The 19,390-nt window shown below is 44.3% G+C and overlaps 2 protein-coding genes across 4 annotated transcripts in view; one reads left to right on the top strand and one right to left on the bottom strand.

The window, feature by feature from the left end:
• Positions 1-654: 654 nt before the first annotated feature.
• RPL6 (ribosomal protein L6) lies at positions 655-4,880 on the bottom strand. Of its 2 annotated transcripts, none has more exons than XM_075718597.1 (7): positions 4,827-4,880; positions 3,816-4,082; positions 3,625-3,723; positions 2,999-3,142; positions 1,930-1,978; positions 1,359-1,543; positions 655-853 (listed from the first exon to the last, which is right to left on the bottom strand). In XM_075718597.1, exons 2-7 carry the CDS (start codon positions 4,080-4,082, stop codon positions 701-703), a joined length of 897 nt encoding a protein of 298 aa, XP_075574712.1. In that variant the 5' UTR covers positions 4,827-4,880; the 3' UTR covers positions 655-700. The 2 variants fall into 2 exon arrangements, with proteins under 2 accessions (XP_075574712.1, XP_075574713.1); XM_075718598.1 differs by lacking the exon at positions 4,827-4,880 and adding an exon at positions 4,174-4,341.
• Positions 4,881-5,484: 604 nt separating this feature from the next.
• The window catches only part of PTPN11 (protein tyrosine phosphatase non-receptor type 11), a 28,962-nt gene continuing 15,056 nt past the window's right edge, over positions 5,485-19,390 (top strand). Inside the window, exons 1-6 of one of the 2 annotated variants that reach the window (XM_075718392.1) lie at positions 5,485-5,522; positions 10,192-10,314; positions 11,498-11,692; positions 12,861-13,053; positions 14,309-14,425; positions 14,945-15,058. In XM_075718392.1, the coding sequence (XP_075574507.1) occupies positions 5,509-5,522; positions 10,192-10,314; positions 11,498-11,692; positions 12,861-13,053; positions 14,309-14,425; positions 14,945-15,058 (756 nt within the window). In that variant the 5' untranslated portion in view covers positions 5,485-5,508. Of the gene's footprint in view, positions 5,523-6,050; positions 6,211-10,191; positions 10,315-11,497; positions 11,693-12,860; positions 13,054-14,308; positions 14,426-14,944; positions 15,059-19,390 lie in introns of those variants that run through there. The other variant, XM_075718390.1, reaches the window with a different exon arrangement.

Raw genomic sequence — 19,390 nt, 5'->3', positions numbered from 1 at the left:
GTGTTTCCACTTCAAAATGCAAGGCATAGCTCCTGAAACGCCTCTAAAAGGTTGCTATATTTGCTAAGGTTTATGTGGTGATCAATGGATCAAAGCTGTTTGTCAGAAATACCACCTCAACAAAGCTGTACACAAGCTTTAAAATGCCAATGAGTAGTTACCTAGCAGTGGTTTCTTGCCAAGACCTGGTTCTGCACAAAGGATACCTGAAGCATTGGTTTCAGCAGTAAGGGTGCAGAGAAATATGCAAATGCAGACACCGCGCTGGATTTTATTCTGTAATGTGTCCTGATGGGTAGTCAATCCAGTATATATACCTTTCCCAAAAGAAAATCTGTTTGTTTTTTTTTTTTCCTCCCCAACTCATTCATAGTTAAGAAAGCTGAAATTCAAGTGCTAACTCCTTTCTGGTTATACTAAATAGGGGGAAAAAAAAAAACCCCAAACCCTGAAACAAAACAAACCCCCAAACCCCCAACTAACCCCAAGCAAACAAAACCCCCACACCCAAACCTTTATACGCTTACTTCTGGTAATCTACATACAGTCCCACAGAATTCCATGCCACAGGCAGTTTCCCTATCCTTTAAATAACACGCATTGCAAGATTTGTGCAACGTGTTCTATTACAGATTGCAATGAAGACACCAGAAATCCTTTCTTTTCTGCCTTCAAATTTAATGTGGTGCTTTCAGAACAGTTAGAACACCAATTTGTGAGGATAGACTCCATTTGAAAGACAGAATGTAGAACGCAGGTACCCACGGAGCTGAGGCACCTTCTTGATTCGTGCAAGGATCTGTGAATCCACTGCCTTCTGGTCCGACTTGCGTTGCTCCGTTATCTCGTATTTCTAGGAATTATAAAGAGTAATGTTAAAATCCTGCAGAGTTACTTCGGACTCTTCTATGGAGAAGAGAAAATTCAGGGCAAACCCCAAGTTCTGGCATTTTCAAGAAATCTTTTCTCTGTTTGTTCTAAATATGGGCAAGGTGGTAGGAGACCGGAGGTGGCAGAGAGAACTGAAGCCACTCATTTTGGCTTACGTTGCAGATACCAGAGCCAGCAGCATGCTGTTGGTAGTATCAAAACAGTAAAGGTGTTTCTTGCTCAAAAAAGACATTTAACTGGAATAATCACTACTGCTGTTGTGCTAAGGTACAAGCAGGAAAGAATCCCCAAATTTAAAAGGGGCTTATCTCAATGCTGCTGTATTAATTCATTTTAATGGCACTACCTCACTTTATAGAGGACCACTTAAAAGTCAATTGTCCATTTGTTTCATGGTATTTCCCCCTTTCCAGCCTGGCTTTAAGTAACAAGGACATTCATAAAGAAGGAACAATCATGTTCCTTACCTCTTTTTCAGTGTCAAAGATCTCGCCTTCCTGGTGCTTGGGCTTACGCAGCCTCTTCTTCTTAAAGTACGCATCAGTGAGATGCTTGGGAATTTTCACTCCAGAGATATCAACCTTTGTAGATGTAGCAATAACAAATTTCTGATGGGCCCTACGCAGAGGGACACGATTGATAACCAAGGGTCCTAAAGGCAGAGGGAAGACAGAAGAGAGAACAGAGTTAGCTTTCCTGGCAACAACCACTGCTTTTAAGTTGCATTTTTGTAGTGCAGATGACTAGCTTCTTCAGAGATGCCTTCAGCTAAAATCTGAGCAATCAACAAAGCCCTTCCCCACAGCCTCTAGAAAAGCCAAAAAATGCTTCCTGATCTCTTCCAGGGACTGAAGCTTAATTACCTCCCCTCCACCTCCCTGGAAAGCCACAAAACACGACTCCACTTAGTTACATGAACACACTATGCGCCAAACCGTCTGCATGCAGATCTGTAACGCTACTGACCCCAGCGACAAACTTGAACCCCCCCAAAACCACACAAAAAAAAATCATAACACTTAAGTAAAAGTTTTTTACCTGTAACAAGCAAAAGGCCAGTAGCAAGCTGCTTCAAGAAGACAACGCGCTAAAAAGAGATGAGATGCGACGTTAGTCCTCAGGTCCCAGCACCCTGAAATACTGCAACCAAACCAGGACCATGCCCCCGCTCGGCCTGTGTTACCGGTACATGCGTCGACAAAGCACCCAGGCATGGGTGCAACTGTGCGACCTGAGAAGTGACCACCACAGGAACCAAGCTACCAATGCTTCTCAGAGCACAGCTTTGCCAGAGTCACCTCTAAGACAGACTGCAACTCTCTGCGTGCTTTATTGTTCAAAGCTGAGCAGAACCAATTAGTGTATTTTTTTTAATCTTTGCCTACTCTAGAGGACAGCGAGACAGCCATCCTGTCACCCAAATTCTTTGTACAAGTTAAAGGCAAGAACTAGATAAACCCAGAAGGGTACCACAACGTATCACACTGTCAGAGCCATCCCCCAGTTACGTTTTATTCTTTCTGGTCAAGTTTTCCTTCCCTGAACAGTGTTCTTTTAAGTAATGTGACATCGAAGCCAAAGAATTCAAGAAAATAAGGGACGTCAGTTAAGACCTGTTAGTAAACATCATTAGGGCAAAGAACGCAGCTCAATGTGACATCAATTGATAATGAGATTAAGAATGAAAATGTAATTCTTCCTTTGCAATAGGTAGTCTAAGTTTTGGCCTCTTTGTGACAGTAACAGAAACAGGCATTGGGTCTGCCATTCTGCAGTGCAAAGTTAACATGACAGGAATCCACATGCTTTTCTGCACTGCAAAACCCCCTTAATTTTGTCTAAGCAACTGGACTAGCCCGTTTTACTTCCAGCTCTGTGTAGAAGAACATTCGTTTAAAGACTGTTTCCCCTAAAGGCAGGACAAGAGAAAGCATCTAGACGGAATTAACGAAAAAAGCAGATTTGCAGATTCGCATCTTGTGGCCGAGCAGTGTGTCCCATGACATCAGCTGGTAAATTCGGGATACCTCCGCTCAGTCAAAACGGTTTCAGCACAGAAATGCTGCAAAGCCGCTGTGAGAGTCAGCAGGGAGAAGTCCCCGATTACCTTGCCTCTGTGACGACCGGTCAGAAGGATCAGAACAGTTCCTGGAGTAATAGAGGCCCGCAGCCGCCTCTTGTGCTGGCAAAAGGGCTTTTTGCCATGACTCAAAAGCTTGCGAGGAACATCTTCAGTGGGGTAATATCTGGGCTAGAAAAAGAGGAGCAAAATATTGTACCACCCTGTATTCCACCAGACAGAAAGCTTTCACTACAGTTCAGATTCTTCCTTTTGTAAGGGATACCATTTCACTAAAGACAATCATTCTGAAAGACTTTTTTTCCCCGCTGCAACCAGCACTTCAGGAACATACCAAGTATTATCTGTACAATTATGCAATAGCGAAAGCTGAGACCAGCTCTGTATTTCTGAGCATGCTTCCAGTTCAGCACAGCAATACAGACAGCAGAGGAGAACCCACTCTTGCCTACTAACCATTCTCTAAATTACTGGCATCTCCCCCGAGAACGACAACTACTGAGTCCGCATCTCGAGGAGCTAACTATCAACAGTTCAGTGCAGCATGGCACGGGCTGGGACTGCTACGTTGCCCCAGCCGAGAGGCACAATCGTCCAGTCAAAAGTTACAGGTAACAGCCTTAAACTGCCAGGATCCGAGTTCTTTTTCTTACCATTTTGCGGATTTTAACCACACGGGTGCCTCCATTCTTATCTCCACCGACCGGCTTAGTGATGGTTGCGCGTGGCTTTTCTTTCTTTTTCTTTTCTATCTGTAGGCAAAGAAAACGGAAAATGTATGAAATTCCAAAGCAAAGTCACCATGACACACCTGATTATTTAAAAACAGTATTTATTGTCCTACCTTTGTTTCTGGAGCGGTGTACTTGCGCTTGTACAGTGCTTTTCTAGCATACATGGCTGACCGGGAATATCTCCCAATACCCCGGGCCAGGACAGGGTTACGGCTGGCATGATGCTTCTTAACCTTCTTCTTCTTCTCACCTACTTCCCTCTGGCCTGCCTTCTGCTCAGCTGGCTTCTTCTCACCCGTCTTTTTCTTACCAGCCGCCTTCTCGCCTGGCTTTTTCTCACCCGCTGCCTTCTCACCTGCTGCCTTCTCACCCGCCATCTGTGGATCCAAATAGAACAGAAATTATGACTTATTACAAGGTGTGCAGAAGAGTGTCTAAGCTGCAGAAAATAAAATAAAAGAACGGGACCTTGATCCTTTACACCATTCTAATAGCTGTCAGCCACCTCTTACAGCCGTGGCAAATCAAGACGCTGCAGAGCCCAAAGCCGTTCTGCTTGCTGCACACCCATCTGTCACGCAAAACGCTCCTCCACGCTACTCAGAACAGCTGCAAGTCCACCGAGTGCATCCAAGCCCTCCTCGGCAGGAAGCCCAAGAAAACGCAAACGCACGCCGAGGCCGCAGCCGCCCTTCTGTCCCCGGGGGCGGTCACAGCCACCCCGGGCTCGGGGCTCCCGCCGCTCCCGCTGGAGCCGCCGGGCCCTGCCACACCGCGAGGCTACGCCGGCCTTCCCCGGGCCACCGCTCAGCCCTGCGGAGGCCTCCAGCTCCGGCCCCAACCGAGCCCGGTTCCCGCTTCTCGGCTGGGCCCCGCCGCGCCCCCAGAGGCTCCGGCCCGGCTGGTCACGGCCCAGCCCGGCCTCCGCGGCCTGGCCCGGCCGGAGGCGGCTCAACCTCCCGCCCCAGCCCCACCCCCACATGGGCCCCCGGGCCCCATCGCCGTCTCCCCGAGAGCACCGGGCCGGGCCCGTGAGCTCAGCGCAGCCACCCGAGGGCAGATGGCGGCGGATGACACCCGCCAGGTCCCGGCCCTGCCCGCCGCCGCTCCGCCATCCTTACCTTCCGGGGAGGGAAAGAGACCTACATCCGGGTACAAGTGGCCTAAAGAGAGAGCGGCGTCTGACGTCACCGCGCCGGCCGCAGAGCACGCTGGGACTTGTAGTGCGGGCGGGTCCGGGGCGGCCCGGGGCCGGCCCGGGTCACCCAAGGAAGGAGACGGGGACAGCGGGATGGTCCCGGCCGGGCGGCGGGGGCGAGCACCGGACACCCGCGTTCCGCCTCGGAGGGAGCTGCGTGGTGACTAGCGGCTCCGGGAGCCGGGCTCGCCGTCCTGCCGCTGCCTGACCCTCCCTGCAGCTCGGGGCACGGCCGAGGTGAGGCTCCGCTCCGGCCCCCGCCCCGTCCCGCCCGGCTTCGCGGGACGAGGCTCCGCTACCCCCGCGGCGGGTGCCCGCGGGGCCCGCCCGAGCGCACCGAACCCGCCGCCGGGGCCGCGCCGCCCGCGCGCTCCCATTTGAGGCGGGGGCGGGGCAGCGTCGCAGCCCGATGACGCAGAGGGCGGGTGACGCAGGGCGGGCCGCGCCGCGCTCCGTGCGCCTCCGGGGCCTGAGGCGGCCGTTGTTCACGCTCCCCTCAGGGCGCCCGTAGGCCGCGGCCCGCGCCGGGGGGGGCCCCCATGTGAGAGGCGGCCGTCGAGGGGGGCGGCCGGGCGCACCGCGACCCGCCGGTGCCACGGGAGAAAATGACATCGCGGAGGTGAGGCGGGAGCGAGCGGCGCCGAGCCCGGCGGGGGAGGGGGGGCGGGCGGGGGGCCGCCTGCCCCGGGGGCGCGCAGGGCCCAGGCCCCTCAGCGCCCGCTCCTGGGGGGGGCTGCCGGGCCGCGCCGCCTCCCCGCGGCCGCCCTGGCCGGGCGGGGCCTCCCGCGCCCCGTGGCTGCGGCGCGGGGGCAGCCCCCAGCCCGCTGCCTGCAGCCGCGTCCCAGCCCCTCTCCCCGCCCGCTCCCGGGGCGGGATGGCCCCGCTCCCGTCGTCGTGGGGCTGCGGCCGCGGCTCGAGTCGGGGCCTGGCTCGCTGTGCTCCCCGCGCCTCGCCTCGCTTTCCCCGGCGAGCGGACCCTCGCCCGGCCGGCGCGGCACCGTGCGGGGGTGCCCTCCGTCCGCGGCGCGGCTGGAGGCCCGGGGGGCGAGGGGGCCGGCTGGCTGCGGGCTCCGCCGGCCTCCGTGCAGGAGCCAGAGCTGCCACAGTCACGTTGGCTTCGCGGGGGGGGTTCAAGCGAGTCCCCCGCGCCCGCATGTGCGTTTGAACCGGAGCTGAGAGATGAATTTTATTCGTGTGGCGACCCTTTCGGTTCTCGGTCCAGAATCCGAGGCCAGAGAGGGTCGTGCTGCTGTCAGTAGTCCAGCACTAGGGACGTTACTGAAACCGAAACGTGAGCCAACTTCAAAGTGAGTGTTCATAAGCTGACCTGATCTGGGCTCTCAGTTTATTAGCATCATTCGGTCTAATTACAAAACTCTGTGGTGTTGCAAAATCAGGGTGATAAACAGTTCAATCTGTTTCCTTTGTTGTAGCTTCTCACTGTCCTTAACATGTTTTGATGTTTGTCTTATTTTAGCAGTCCTTTTTGGGCTGAGAGGTTAAGGTAAATGCTAGACTTAAGAGGAATTACTAACGCACCTATTCTGAAATTTGATAGTAATATCTATTCAGGTATGACTTCTTCAACACTGAGTTGTCCTCTTTCTTGTTCTCCTTAAGACAGTTGAAACTAGATGGGTTGGTTTTCAGACCGTGGCCATTTATAGTTGAATTTGGATTTGGGGCCTTCTGAGGTGTGTGGAGGAATCTCTAGTGTGTTGTTGGGTTTTCTGAATGTCCCTACTCACACATCAGGGCAAGTACACAAGTTACCTTTTAGAAACACTTGTGAACTTCCTCATTGTCAGGATTAATCCACTTATTCTGCTGAGAAGTTTAAATTGTAATTTGTGAGAGAGACTGAAAGAAGATGAGAAATGTAAACTGATGAGCCTATAAATAGGAGTAATTAAACTACCAGTCACCGCCTCCCTTAGTGCTCTGGTTGTGACAGCTGAGACTCAGAACTGATTTAATCTCTCGTGCTCTTGAAAAGGTGATTAGAAAAGCTCAATCACAGCATGGAAAAATGTATTGATTTTTTTTTTTTTTTAATTTTCTCTCTTCAGTTTGGTAAGAGGGAAATGCGCTGGCAACATATGACTTGTAAAACACAAATCCTGCTGATCTTTTCTGGACTATGCTAATAAAAAAAAAAAAAAATTGTAACAAGGCTGTATTTCCTACCATGTATTAGTTTTCATCAAAAAGCTTCTTGCTTAGCTGATATCCCCTTAGTTTTGTAAATGAGACCCCTGCTATTTCACTGGTTACTTTTCTGCCAATGTTTTCATCTTGCTGTAAACTAATAAGGGACTTGGAATGGTATGCTGCTGAACCCCCCCCCAAATCAGAATTGCTGTAAGGAGTATTCCATGCATAGTGAGGACAGCTAGTTTAATTAGAGTGTGGGTTTACATGTGTGTGTGTTACTTTCTTGATTGTATTTATTGGTTGTGATGCCCTTTGCTTGGGATAGCCTCTGCACCTGCTCATAATAGAGGTTGAAGAAGGAAAGTAGAAAAAAGTCTAAAATGCATTCCATTCCTATAAAAGGAAGTGTTAGAGAAAGTCCTCTATAGGGCTTATGTTACTGGTATCTGTGTCTGCAGTCTCCTTTGGCCTCTCCTCCAGTTTTGGAAGGGATGTAGCCACCAAGGTTCAAAAGCACACATGTGATGGCAGTACTTCAAATGAAGTGATCTTGATCACCGGTCCGGAACCATTTAACAGAGATCACCAACACCCCCATTTTTCTATTTGAGGTGGCTGACAAATGCATCTTCCTACTCAAAGCCAAAAATACAAAGATGAGAGAGCAGGAGTACAAGTTACCATTAGAACAAAAGTTACATAAAGTGCAATACACTCCATCAATCTCCCAGATGTAGCTTTTTCTTTTGCCACACTTACTTTTTGCCATCTTCAATAGAAGTGTATGTATATGTGGGGGTGAGATTTTTGTTTTTAAAAAATCTATCATCTTTGCAACCTCTCCTTTAAGAACAAGTTATTTGTAGGCCCGTCTGTTCATTAAATTACTATTTTTCTGTTATTTTACATCTTCTTAACAACTCGTGTACAGCTACTTCCAGATGCATTAGGGGTTAGGGTAAGATACAGAAGATATATTAATTAGAGTTTATGGAATGTCACCATATAATAAATCTGTAGGGCTGATTCCAGTAATTTCTCCTTTGTATGTTTATACATTTTTGGATATAAACTCAAAAACTTGCAAAGATGTCTCTTGAATCTGGTGCGTATTGAAAAAGCTTATAAACTGTTCAAAATGTTGCTGCCCTTTTTGTTTGTTTGTTTTTTGTTTTCTCCTAATGGAAGTAAAATTTTGTAAGTGGAAGTGTGGTAAATATATTATCAGCTTCTGCAGACCAACCTGTCGTATTCTGAAATATATTATTTGATGTTCAGTTCATCCCAAGTGCCGATGCTTGTGCAGTTTCTTTTGTGAGACTGTGTCAAAACAGAACTTTTCTTGACTTTTGAGTGGTCATTAGATAAATGTAGCATTACTTATTAATTCATTCCTATTTGCTGTAATAACTTGGAAGTATTTTTTAATATATTTTTTTCATGACCCGTGCTGCATAGGCTTGATTTTTTTGTTGTTGTTGTTCTTTAGTTAAAATTATGGTACTAGTCACTAGACTTCCTTGGTGCAAGCAGAATATCCTTAACTACAAAAAAAGCAAAATTACCAAGAAGAATAATTTACTTCTGAACTTGAATTGGTACATAAGTAATCCTGATTCCTGGTTGAATGACTTGCTAAAGGTTTGGATATTCTAGAATCTCTGAAACTCTCCAGAATGTTTCCATGAGAATCTGTGCCTGAAGAGAATAGGCTGGATAAGGCCTTGGTAGAAATATTGTCAATTTTTCAGTATAGAAGGAATTGCTGAAACAATTCAAGTAATAACCCTAAATTTAGACATGCACTCACGTGTTTTGCTGTTTTAGCAATTTAGCATGAAATGCTGACTGTATGAGGAACGATCAGAAATGCTAGGCAATTTTTTTTAGATTTAGCACTCTTGTATCTGTAGTGAGATTGGTTGCAGAGTCTATTGCCTCAATGTTTTGCTTTACGTTGGAGAAACTTAAGAACCTCATGTACGAAGAGGAGTAGTCTGTGTTCTTTCTGCAGATATGGATGTGCTTTTTCACTTGTGCCCTGCGTAGTGTCTGATTTATGGCAACTCTGAAAAATAAAGGCGATCTTATTGCCAAATACAGGTCTGACAAAGCCACTAAAACAGTTCTTAGTTGCTGTGTTCACATCTCTGTCCCTGGGCTGTGTGGTGGTTTGGTTTGTTTTTTTTTTTTTTAAGTTTGTCTTCTAAAACCATGCCTCATCAAAAACTCCTTTATCCAGAACACACAGATGTAGTTTAGTACTGCAAGAGTGCAATAAAAAGCCTGAATTATAGATAAGAGAAAACGCAGATGTGTTAACTGAAAGGCTAAGAATAAGTCTCTCAAAAGCTAATGCCATAGGTGGGGACACTGAGCTTCTTAGATATAGACCATATACAGCTCTCCTTTGGCAGGGCACTATATTAGTCATTCAGAAAGCTGTTTGTGGGTGGTGAATATCAATATGAGATTCCTCGGTGCTTGTATTTAAGTGGGATACATTCGGACCAGAGAAATTGCTATGGTAGGTAGAAGACAGAGCGGTGCTCTTGTGTCTGGCAGCAGTCAGCACCACGTTCTCTTGAGGAAGGTGGAAGAAGACTGGGCAACCGAATAGGTTGTCCACAAGTGAAGTTCCTTCCTGACCCCTATCAGCTGGTGGTCAGCCTGTGCCCTAAAGCATGAGGTTTTGTTAAATTTTTAACCTTTAAACTGTTGTCAAGTGTCACTTTGGATGTTTTGTTTTATTTTTAAGTACTTTTCCTGATTGTATTTCAGTTTCTTTGTGTGTCCTGTCTTCCAGGAGTAAAGAAAATGCATGACTTGTGGTCTCTCTTTATATTGTAGACCTTTCTTTGATACCATTTTAATCCAAGCAGTCATGTATAGGTATATCTCTTTCGCTTACAAAACATCTCTTACCAATATGTAAAATTGCAATGTAATATGAAAGGAACAATTTATACTTTCTGCTAAGATAGATATTCTTATTAATTTAGGAACAAAATTCAGTACTTCCTGGTTTTGAAGCTGTTGGATTGTTCTGTTTAGTGTTATCATGTAAGTTAACTCTGAAAACCAGAAGATCTTCTATTTATTTCTTAACGCTCTTTATTTTTAACCATTTATAGATGGTTTCATCCAAATATCACTGGGGTGGAGGCAGAAAACCTACTGTTAACAAGAGGAGTTGATGGCAGTTTTTTGGCACGGCCCAGCAAAAGTAACCCAGGAGACTTTACACTCTCCGTTAGGTAAGTTGAGATTTTTTTTTTGTCTTTCTCCCCAAATTGGTAAGAGTCTGCATTTGGTGCTGTTCTATGGGGCAAGAGTTGTAAATGAACTGCTTGTAAGAAATGAAACAATGGATGGATCACTTTTTAGCCTGTTGTTCACTTTTTTTTCCCCCCTTCTCCCCCCCAGGCCTCCACTCCCATTTTCCCTGAAGAGGTTCTCAAATACTCTTACCCAGCTTGGGGAAACTATAGATTGGAGGGTGGTGCATTCCGATTCTGCAGAGAGACAGAAAAAGTTAAGCAGAATTAGATTCATAATAGCATTACTTTTAGCCCTTTAAAAATCTATATGACAACCATCTGAAAGTAGCAGAGATGATATGAATTACTGATCAAGGACATGCAAGAAAATGCTATCCAGATTCTCCTCTTACAGGAAAAGTCAGCAAGTTTTTAAGGGCAACTGCAGTGCTATTTCAGCTTCCAAAACAGGCCTTTTGTAACACTTGTCCCCTGACACTGTGTGTATAGTGGCAGGGATGGGGAAAGGAGGGCAAGAGGAAGTAGATAAAGGAAAAGGGAAAAGTGGGATTGGTGATAAGAATAATGCTGCTTGGATACCTTTGAGATAATGGGCCTTGTTGAACAGAAGGGGGCTCTTTCAGAGAGCTGTTCTTCATTAATACTGGAGACTGTGGGAGCAAATGACTTGCATCAGGCAAAAGCAACTGTTTACACTGAAGGAAAGATCTTAGCAGTTAGTGTGAAATTCTAGGGAAAGGAGCAAACAAGCTCTAACGAGTGTCTTGAGAATGCTAAATTCTTCTCACCCTTCCACCCCTTGTGCACGTGTGTGCAATTCTAGGGGGTCTGAGGGATTTTTGCTGGAGATTGTGAGGCCACAGAGCTTATGTGGGCTTCAAGGATTCCTTTGTTATGGAATTAAGGTTTTTTTCCTATTCCTCCTGAGTGTTGGACAGCCACTTCCCCTTCTTGCAAGCCACTGAAATGTGGCTGAAGCACACTTCAGAGGTGCACTAGCTTAGCTGTTCTGCAATATTTTGCTTGGAAAGTGATGCAAACGTAAGTATGGATTTCTCCAACTCACGCAACAGAACACGAAATATGAAAGTGATTGATTGAAGTCAGCTGACTTGTGTGTGGGTGTTGGGTTTTTTTTTCCCTTTCTTTCAAATATTAGACGAACTGGAGCTGTCACCCACATCAAGATCCAGAACACAGGAGACTACTATGACCTCTATGGAGGAGAGAAGTTTGCTACGTTGGCTGAGTTAGTCCAGTATTATATGGAACATCATGGACAGCTCAAGGAAAAGAATGGAGATGTTATAGAGTTGAAATATCCACTGAACTGTGCTGATCCTACATCTGAAAGGTCAGAGAAATAGTGGTGAAAACCTCAGTGTCCATGCACTTCTTAATAAATGCATGTTTTATCCCTATTAACACTACAGTCGGCTTCCATTTGATGAAAGGGTGGCCACTACCTTGTAATAGAAGTGGTCCCACTGATTTCAGTGAGGTTACTTGCAAAGTAGACTAAAAATCATGATTAAAGGTAAAACAATCTAAGCCCCAGAACCTATTTTCTTCAGCATTCTTCCTGGTGTGATACAATACTAAAAAAGAGGGCATAGTTCCCTTTATTTATGCTGGAGGAATAGTTTATTATAGAAGTTCTCCTAAAGCTTCCTGAAGCTGTTACTACTGCAAGGAATTCCCAGGTATATTTCTGGGCATAACTTTACACAATTTTTCCAGCAGTGGGCCTATGTGTAAGAAAGTGAATGACATGCAAATCCTTAAATTGCTCAAACTCATGTTTTTAGGAGCATGGCTAATAAGGAGAATCTGGGACTTTAGACTTGACATATACTGAAGAAGTATGTGTATGTCAGAAATAAACCTCTATGGCCAGTAGATAACAGTTTATTCTCAGAAGTGAAAAAACAAGGAAAAATATTAAAACAATTTCTCCCACTCCTTGGAATGGCTTGTATGTAACAGTAGTGGGGAAGATTATTGCCTTTTTGGGCGTATTTCTCAAAGAAATGAGATTGATGCTTTTATCCTATCCAGTTCCTAATGTGATGAAAGGGTAAGGTCTCAAAGATGCTAAGTTCCCACAGGTTTATCAGGAAAGTGCATCCTCATGAAGGAAATAAAAGAAGAATAAATGCCTTGACAGCGGAAAAGGTTGCAGTGTAAGCTTGTGTTTATTGGACACCAGGGAATCCATTTGGACTGTTGTGAAGGATCCAAATCAAAGCTTCATTTGAAGCTTGTGTGAAATGCAAATTTCAGTGCTTATGGAAGTGCTCCCTTTGAAGCGTTTCTGTAATCACTCGTGTGTATGTACATGTACGCTTCCAAGGCTTATTTTGTTTTTTATTTTTATATAAAACTGAGGTGTTCTGTAGACCTGGACATTGTTGTCCAGTGTACATAAGCGTTTTACTTTGTTATAAATATTTAGAACAAGCAGATTCAACCTGGCCGGAATGACAAGTAGGGTACCTGTCTATATCTTACTTTATTTAAAGGTGGTTTCATGGGCATCTCTCTGGAAGAGAAGCTGAAAAACTATTAACAGAAAAAGGAAAACATGGAAGCTTTCTTGTGCGTGAGAGTCAAAGCCACCCTGGGGACTTTGTTCTTTCTGTCCGGACAGGAGATGATAAAGGAGAGAGTAATGATGGGAAATCTAAAGTGACACATGTCATGATTCACTGCCAGGTATGATGAAGCACGAGCTTCTTTAACAAGGCTACGTCCATGGGCAGTGGGTTTATTCTAACAGGAGGACCATCTTGCACTTTACTGCAGAGAGCTGAATACATTTCCCCTTTCCCTGTGGTACTCTGTGTGCTATATATCATCTGTTTGATCAAATTGACTAATTTGATAGCATCAAAATTCTATTAGTGTTTTATTTTTTTTGACTGCTTGCCTGACTGAATCATGTCATACTATACTATGCTGTCAAGTACCTTCTAATAGATTTGCTTTTGATTGCATCAGAAGTCTGTCTCAAATCCTCTGCTGAGGGAGCCTTTCGTGCTCATGAATCTTCTTACGCGAGTTGCAGTCTCCTGGATAAATTATATAAAAAATACGAGTAATTGGACAAATAGAGATCCATCTGAGTACATCTGTTTCTCCTGTCAGTTTATAAAGTTGCACCTGATAGATGATCAACATTCTGTGAAAATTTTGAGTATTGAATCTAAGGAACAGTTTTAAATCTAAAGCTTGAATTTAATATAGGGTAGTTCTTCACTGAAATATTATTAAATTATAGTCTTTTGGTGTTTTCATATATGCCCATGAGTTTCTGCTTTAAAAAAAAAAAAAAAATCACAGATTTTGTCATTTTCTTCTTCTTCTGTTATCCTAAAAGACAGTAGAGCATCTTAATTGTTTAAAAACAACTAAAATGCAGTAACAGAGATAGTTTGGAGATAGCAATTGTCTACCAAGACTGTAAAAGCTAAACTACCAGAATTTTCTTTTTTTGAGAAAACCTCTTTAATTTGCAGTTAATTACTAGTAGCATTTATGACACTGAGGAAAATAACTTAGCATTGCTTCCTTAATGGTGGCAGTCAATACCAGCCTTTCAGGACCCAATGATACTCTTCCAGGAATTTGAATTGATTTCCAATGCTATCTCGTGGATTCCGATCATGTAGCTCAGGTAGCCTGCTTGACCTGACTGAACCTCAGTTCAGAAGGAATTGGCTCTCCTAAAAAGGCAGATAAAATGATTTTCAATTAGATGACAAAAAGGATAATGTCCTCCATAGAGTGTAGGTGTGTTTGTGTTTCTTTTTATTGAGGTTCTACCATCCCTTAGCAGAAGGATTTTACTAGATTCTGCTACATATGGTTTTAAAGAGAATTTCTCATATGTTGCATAGCCTAAAGATGATACTAGAGTAGACTTCATCATATCAAGTGCATTTATTTTGACGAACATCTGTCTTTCAAGGAACTAAAATACGATGTTGGTGGAGGGGAGAAATTTGACTCTCTGACAGATCTAGTGGAACATTACAAGAAGAACCCTATGGTAGAAACTTTGGGCACAGTATTGCAACTCAAGCAGGTGAGTGAATGGAGAAGACACCACTAAGCTTTGTTACCTTCAGCATATATTGTTGAAGTGCAGGCTTTTCCATGTGTTCTGTGAGACACCATATTTTTTCGTTCCTAACGCAAAAATGAAGAATTCAACTTTGAAACTAATGACAAAGTCAGTCATTTAAATGGGAACAATTTTTTATATGCCTGTGAAGGATAGACTCTTGTGTCTCTGATGCATGCAGAACTTCTCTTGGTTTAGTCATGGTCCATAGGGATTGCAGGACTAATCCAGAAATGAGACAGCTTAATGTATTGAAGAACAACCGTGAGACTTTATCTAAAAGCAATTGTTCCCTGCCCCCTTCCTCTCGACTCTCACTGTCTTTTATTGTATGAATTGTAAAGTTTTGAAGTCCAAATAGATGTCTGGATCCTAGAATTGCCTATATAAAATACACTTAGTGTAGGGGATTTGTGTTTTAACTGTCTTCTCACAGTTGTCATTTGTTATACCTTTGTTTAATATTTGTGTCTTTCTTAGCCTCTGAATACTACCCGTATTAATGCTGCAGAGATTGAAAGCAGAGTGCGAGAGCTAAGCAAGCTAGCAGAGACTACAGATAAAGTCAAGCAAGGCTTCTGGGAAGAATTTGAGGTACTTCATTATATTCCAAGAGTTAAAGTATTAAATCTCTACACTTCTGAAAGCTAGGCGTGTTACTGCCTTCCTGACGTTTTCTCATCTCCATCTCTGTCACTTCAGATCCCTGTTCTTGCTCCCATCCCCTGTGTTGGATACAGCATGGGTTAAAATTTTACCAGTTCCACTCTTGTGTCTGCTAGTAAAATGATTGAAATATTTGCCTTTTTTCCTGATTCTGAGAGCTAATTCTGTTCTTCTATGCTATTGATTCAGTACCTAGCACAATCCCTCCTGAATATCCTCCCCATCATGAGGGAGCCTTATGTACAACTGTATCTGGCCAGTTAGTCAGGTTCATTCCTGTGTCCCTTTTCTTCATGTGGACAGGAAGAGGTCTGTAGGCTGGATTAACATTTCTGGAGGCAAAGGACTAATTCTTAACCTACGTTACTCTTGGTGACCCGAGTACTGGTACAGTGGCATTATCTGATGCAGTTGGAATGTGTCAGATGTGTCGTGCGTATGGAGGGGATTGCACCATGCTTTCTGTTGCACGTCTCGGTGCAGAGGGTGTTTCCGTTTGCACTCTGCTGTGTTTGGGAAGTTGGGTACCATTGCTTTAAGGAAACCTCAGTGGGATTTCTCAGTCAATATATGTTCTTGCCCTTGAGTTTGTGGCTTTTTGATAACTGTTTTTTGGGATCTTAAAACTGTTGTGAAGCAGTAGTGGTAGCAAGCTCTGAGATGAAGCAACACTGATTATATGTATTCCTTGGACTCCTGGAGACTTATTTTTGGTTTTTTTGGGTGTTTCATTTCTGCCTGCAGCCAAAATTCTGTTTCCCTCCCAGAAAGTAGCATTGCCTTTCCTCCTGTCTTATCTGTGCACCTCGTGTGCGTGTAACATAGCTGTGCCGGCCCAGCTCTCCCCTTCTTTGAAACCCTAATGATTTCAGGGAGCTACTTCAAAAGAAAATACAGCTGAAACTGTTACTTTTTTAAGCAGAGCAAATTAAGTATGAGCATTAACCAATACATTCCAAACTACTTGAGTCTAGCCTGGGTCCTAACCCATCTCCGACAACTGGAGTCACTTAACAGATGTATGCACGTGATGGCCATAGCCAAAAGCTTTAGAAGTGTCTTAAATATAATGGACTGGTTTATACTACATGCACATTAGAAAACCACAGTGGAGTCTGGAACTCCACCAGCAGATGGCAACAGGAAACTGGAAAGTCCTGATCTTTGACAGAAAGGCTGGTTTTGGCTGTGTAATACTATTTTGAGAAACTTCTTGAATAGTGACAGATTTGCAAAGCAACCATTCTTGAAGAAACTCCTTTTTGATCAGTCATATTCATTAGCTGTATGTACTGTCCAATCTGCTCTGAGATTATTGTCAGGAGGAGAAAAATAAATCCGTGAAAAGCAAAAGTCTCTTACTCTTAAAAGAGGTAACACATTTCACTATGAATGTGGATGGGATATAAGAAGGTGAGGTCATGGCAGTGGGGAAATCATAAAATGAGGAATAAGCTTTCTCCTTTCCTTTCCCCTGTGCCCCGTGCAGGGGGGCAGTCCGTGACCCAGGACTGCTGAATGGTCAGAATCCCACCTGGAGGGGGAAGCAAGCCAGCAGAGACTACTCTGGCCGTTGCTGAGGACTTGTGACTCCGTTTTACCCTAGCAGTAGAGTGGTGGGTACCCTGGGGAGCAGTTTTCATCTATTGCTCATGACCCTTGCCTGGAGGTAAACTGGCCTCAACCTTTGAATTGCCTCTCTTGCCGAGTTCAACATGTAAACTTTGATATGGGGCCTGAAGGGTCAGGAAGATTAGCCACACCTGCTCTAATGACTATAACTTGCATATGGGAATTCAATCCTTTTTGTGAAGACTGATTAGTGGTGTGCTTTATCATATTATGATACAGTCATGTAGATTGTGCCTGGGATCACGCTGTGGTTTAGCCTGAACATACGTTTGCAAGTTAGCCAAGCAAATGGTGTCTCTTGGCTTCCCTGGAGACTCTAAGCATACCTTACTCTTATTCGGAGGGCATAAAAAGGGAAAAGTGTGCCCTGTTGGCTTGCCCTTCTTGTAATTAGTGCTGGCTTACTAGAAGCTATGTGAATTAATGTTTTGGGTTTTTCTTTTTTTTTTTTCTGGAGAGAAGCACTCTTGTGCAGTGTGTTTAGGAATGGATTGTTGATTTGTCAAAATATGACTGAACTATTACTTGACACTTATGACTTTTTTTCTGACCTCTGGTCTTTGTTGAATAAATTTGTCTTGTAATGGATTTATCAGTTGGTCCTTAGAAGGAAAGTCTTTTCCTGTCTTTTGGCTTTCCTGGAGAAGAGTATTTGCTAGCAAGCCAGAAGTGCTACAGAAAAAGTAAATGTAAGAAATGAAAGATTTTACCTGAGAGACATTTCACTTCTCTTTCTCTTTCACTGCTGTTAGTGAGGTCAGCACTAAACCTTATTTTTTTCCACTGTGTTTTTGGAAATGAAGCAATCTCATAGCAGTTTTAGTGTCATGCTTTTTCATTCACCTCAGTTAAGCTCTAGCTGTCAGCCTTGGTGGCAGGAGGCCGGGGGGCACACTCCAGGTTGTCCATGGATCTGTGCCTGTGCTGTTTATGATTTGGCAGTCCAGATGGTAGTTATAAATTACTTGTCTTCAGGCATATTTAAGAATGTACCTCTTGTCCTGTGAACCACTAGACAGAAATGTTGACAGCCCTTGTAATGTTTTTACTTCTGAAAAATGGCTGTTTGGTGAGCTTAATGCTTAGATCTTGCAGTGGAATTGAGGACTCTGTTTCAGATTTATTGTTGCATTGTGTACATCTCTTAATGGGCTTGTTAGAAGCTGTTGCTGCTCATGGATCTCTCCTCAGGGATGCTCAAAGCAATAATAATTAACTGTATGAAGTGAAGATGTGTTTGAAGCTATGGTTTCCACACTCTTAATTGTTTCCATTTTTTAACCTGCTAGCAAATTTAGCTTTTGGTTCTTTTGTGTGGCATTTCACTTGGCTGAGACGCAGAAGTGTTAATATTATATAAAGATGCTCTGTGATAATGGCACTTGCAGTGTGGCAAGAGGTGAGCTTACTGCGAAGTGCTGTTTCGCCCATCCCTAGTATTAGCAAGCAGTGCTTTATGGAGATACGTTTTCTGTCTTTGACTTCAGGAGCATGAAACCTTGCAGCTCTCCGATAATTGCTTTTGTTCTTTGGTTTCCCTGTCTTTAGGATGAGCCTAATTGTCCAAGGTCACTTAAGTGAGGTAGTAACAGAGGTTGAAAGAGAAGTGAGGAAATGTGCCTGACATGCGCAAGCTTTAAAATAAAAGCAATCTCTGCAAGAGTATTAAGAGTGGTAATAACGAGGGGAGCGGCTTCCAAAGCCTGAGTGTTCCTTTTAGTCAGGCCAGTACGGCTTTGGGGATTAAAACTTGGAACAAAGACATTGAGATTCTGGTGCCTCCAGCTTCACTGCAAGTGGGGGGATTTGCTACTAAGCAACATGGCTGTGAAGTATGGAATTGCTGTTGTCCCTGTCATATTAATTGTGAACCAGGCACTGAGGATATTAGCTCCTTGCCAACAGGAGAAATCCCCATGCAGATGTATTGTTTCTGCACTAGGATGATTTATGGATAACCCTGTTTGTAGTTATCTAATGCACCCCCCTCGTCCCCCAACAGGGTAATATGAGAAAGTCTGGGCAAAAATTTGTACTGGTTTAGTGAAATGGCCTTGAGTTGGTAGAAGAGAATAATTAGAGCACTTAAGTATGTGGCTGTGGTGGTGGGTTGTGAATTGGCACTTTACCTGTCCCATCCATACCTTTGAAAATACTGTAAGCATTCCCATGTGGACTTCTGTTCTGGGGGAATAGACAAGAATATCTTTCTAATATTCTGCTTCTAACTGCTGAAGGACTGTCCTGGTTTCGGCTGGGCTAGAGTTAATTTTCTTCCTAGTAGCAGGCATAGTGCTGTGTTTTGGATTTAGAAGAATGTTGATAACACGCTGATGTTTTTAGTTGTTGCTAAGTATTGCTTATGCTAGTCAAGGACTTTTCAGCTTCCCATGCTCTACCAGCTACACAAGAAACTGGGAGGGGGCACAGCCAGAATAGTTGATCCAAACTGACCAAAGGGCTATTCCATACCATATGGTGTCATGCTCAGTATAGAAACTGGGGGGGGGGGTTGGCCGGGGAGCAGCGATTGCTGCTCGGGAACTGTCTGGGTATCGGTCGGCGGGTGGTGAGCAATTGCATTGTGCATCACTTGCTTTGTATATTATTACTATTGTTATTATATTG

The sequence above is a fragment of the Pelecanus crispus genome, chromosome 11 (genome assembly GCF_030463565.1).
Source record: "Pelecanus crispus isolate bPelCri1 chromosome 11, bPelCri1.pri, whole genome shotgun sequence".
Classification (NCBI taxonomy): Eukaryota; Metazoa; Chordata; class Aves; order Pelecaniformes; family Pelecanidae; genus Pelecanus; species Pelecanus crispus.
This window is presented reverse-complemented; position numbering and strand designations above follow the sequence as displayed.

Coding starts and splice junctions, on each gene's coding strand:
- RPL6 (XM_075718597.1), bottom strand. CDS start 4,082: ATGGCGGGTGAGAAGGCAGCAGGTGAGAAGGCAGCGGGTGAGAAAAAG. Junction 3,143..3,624: donor TGGTTAAAATCCGCAAAATG/GTAAGAAAAAGA, acceptor CTCTTTTTCTAG/CCCAGATATTACCCCACTGA. Junction 1,979..2,998: donor CCGGTCGTCACAGAGGCAAG/GTAATCGGGGAC, acceptor ATCTCTTTTTAG/CGCGTTGTCTTCTTGAAGCA.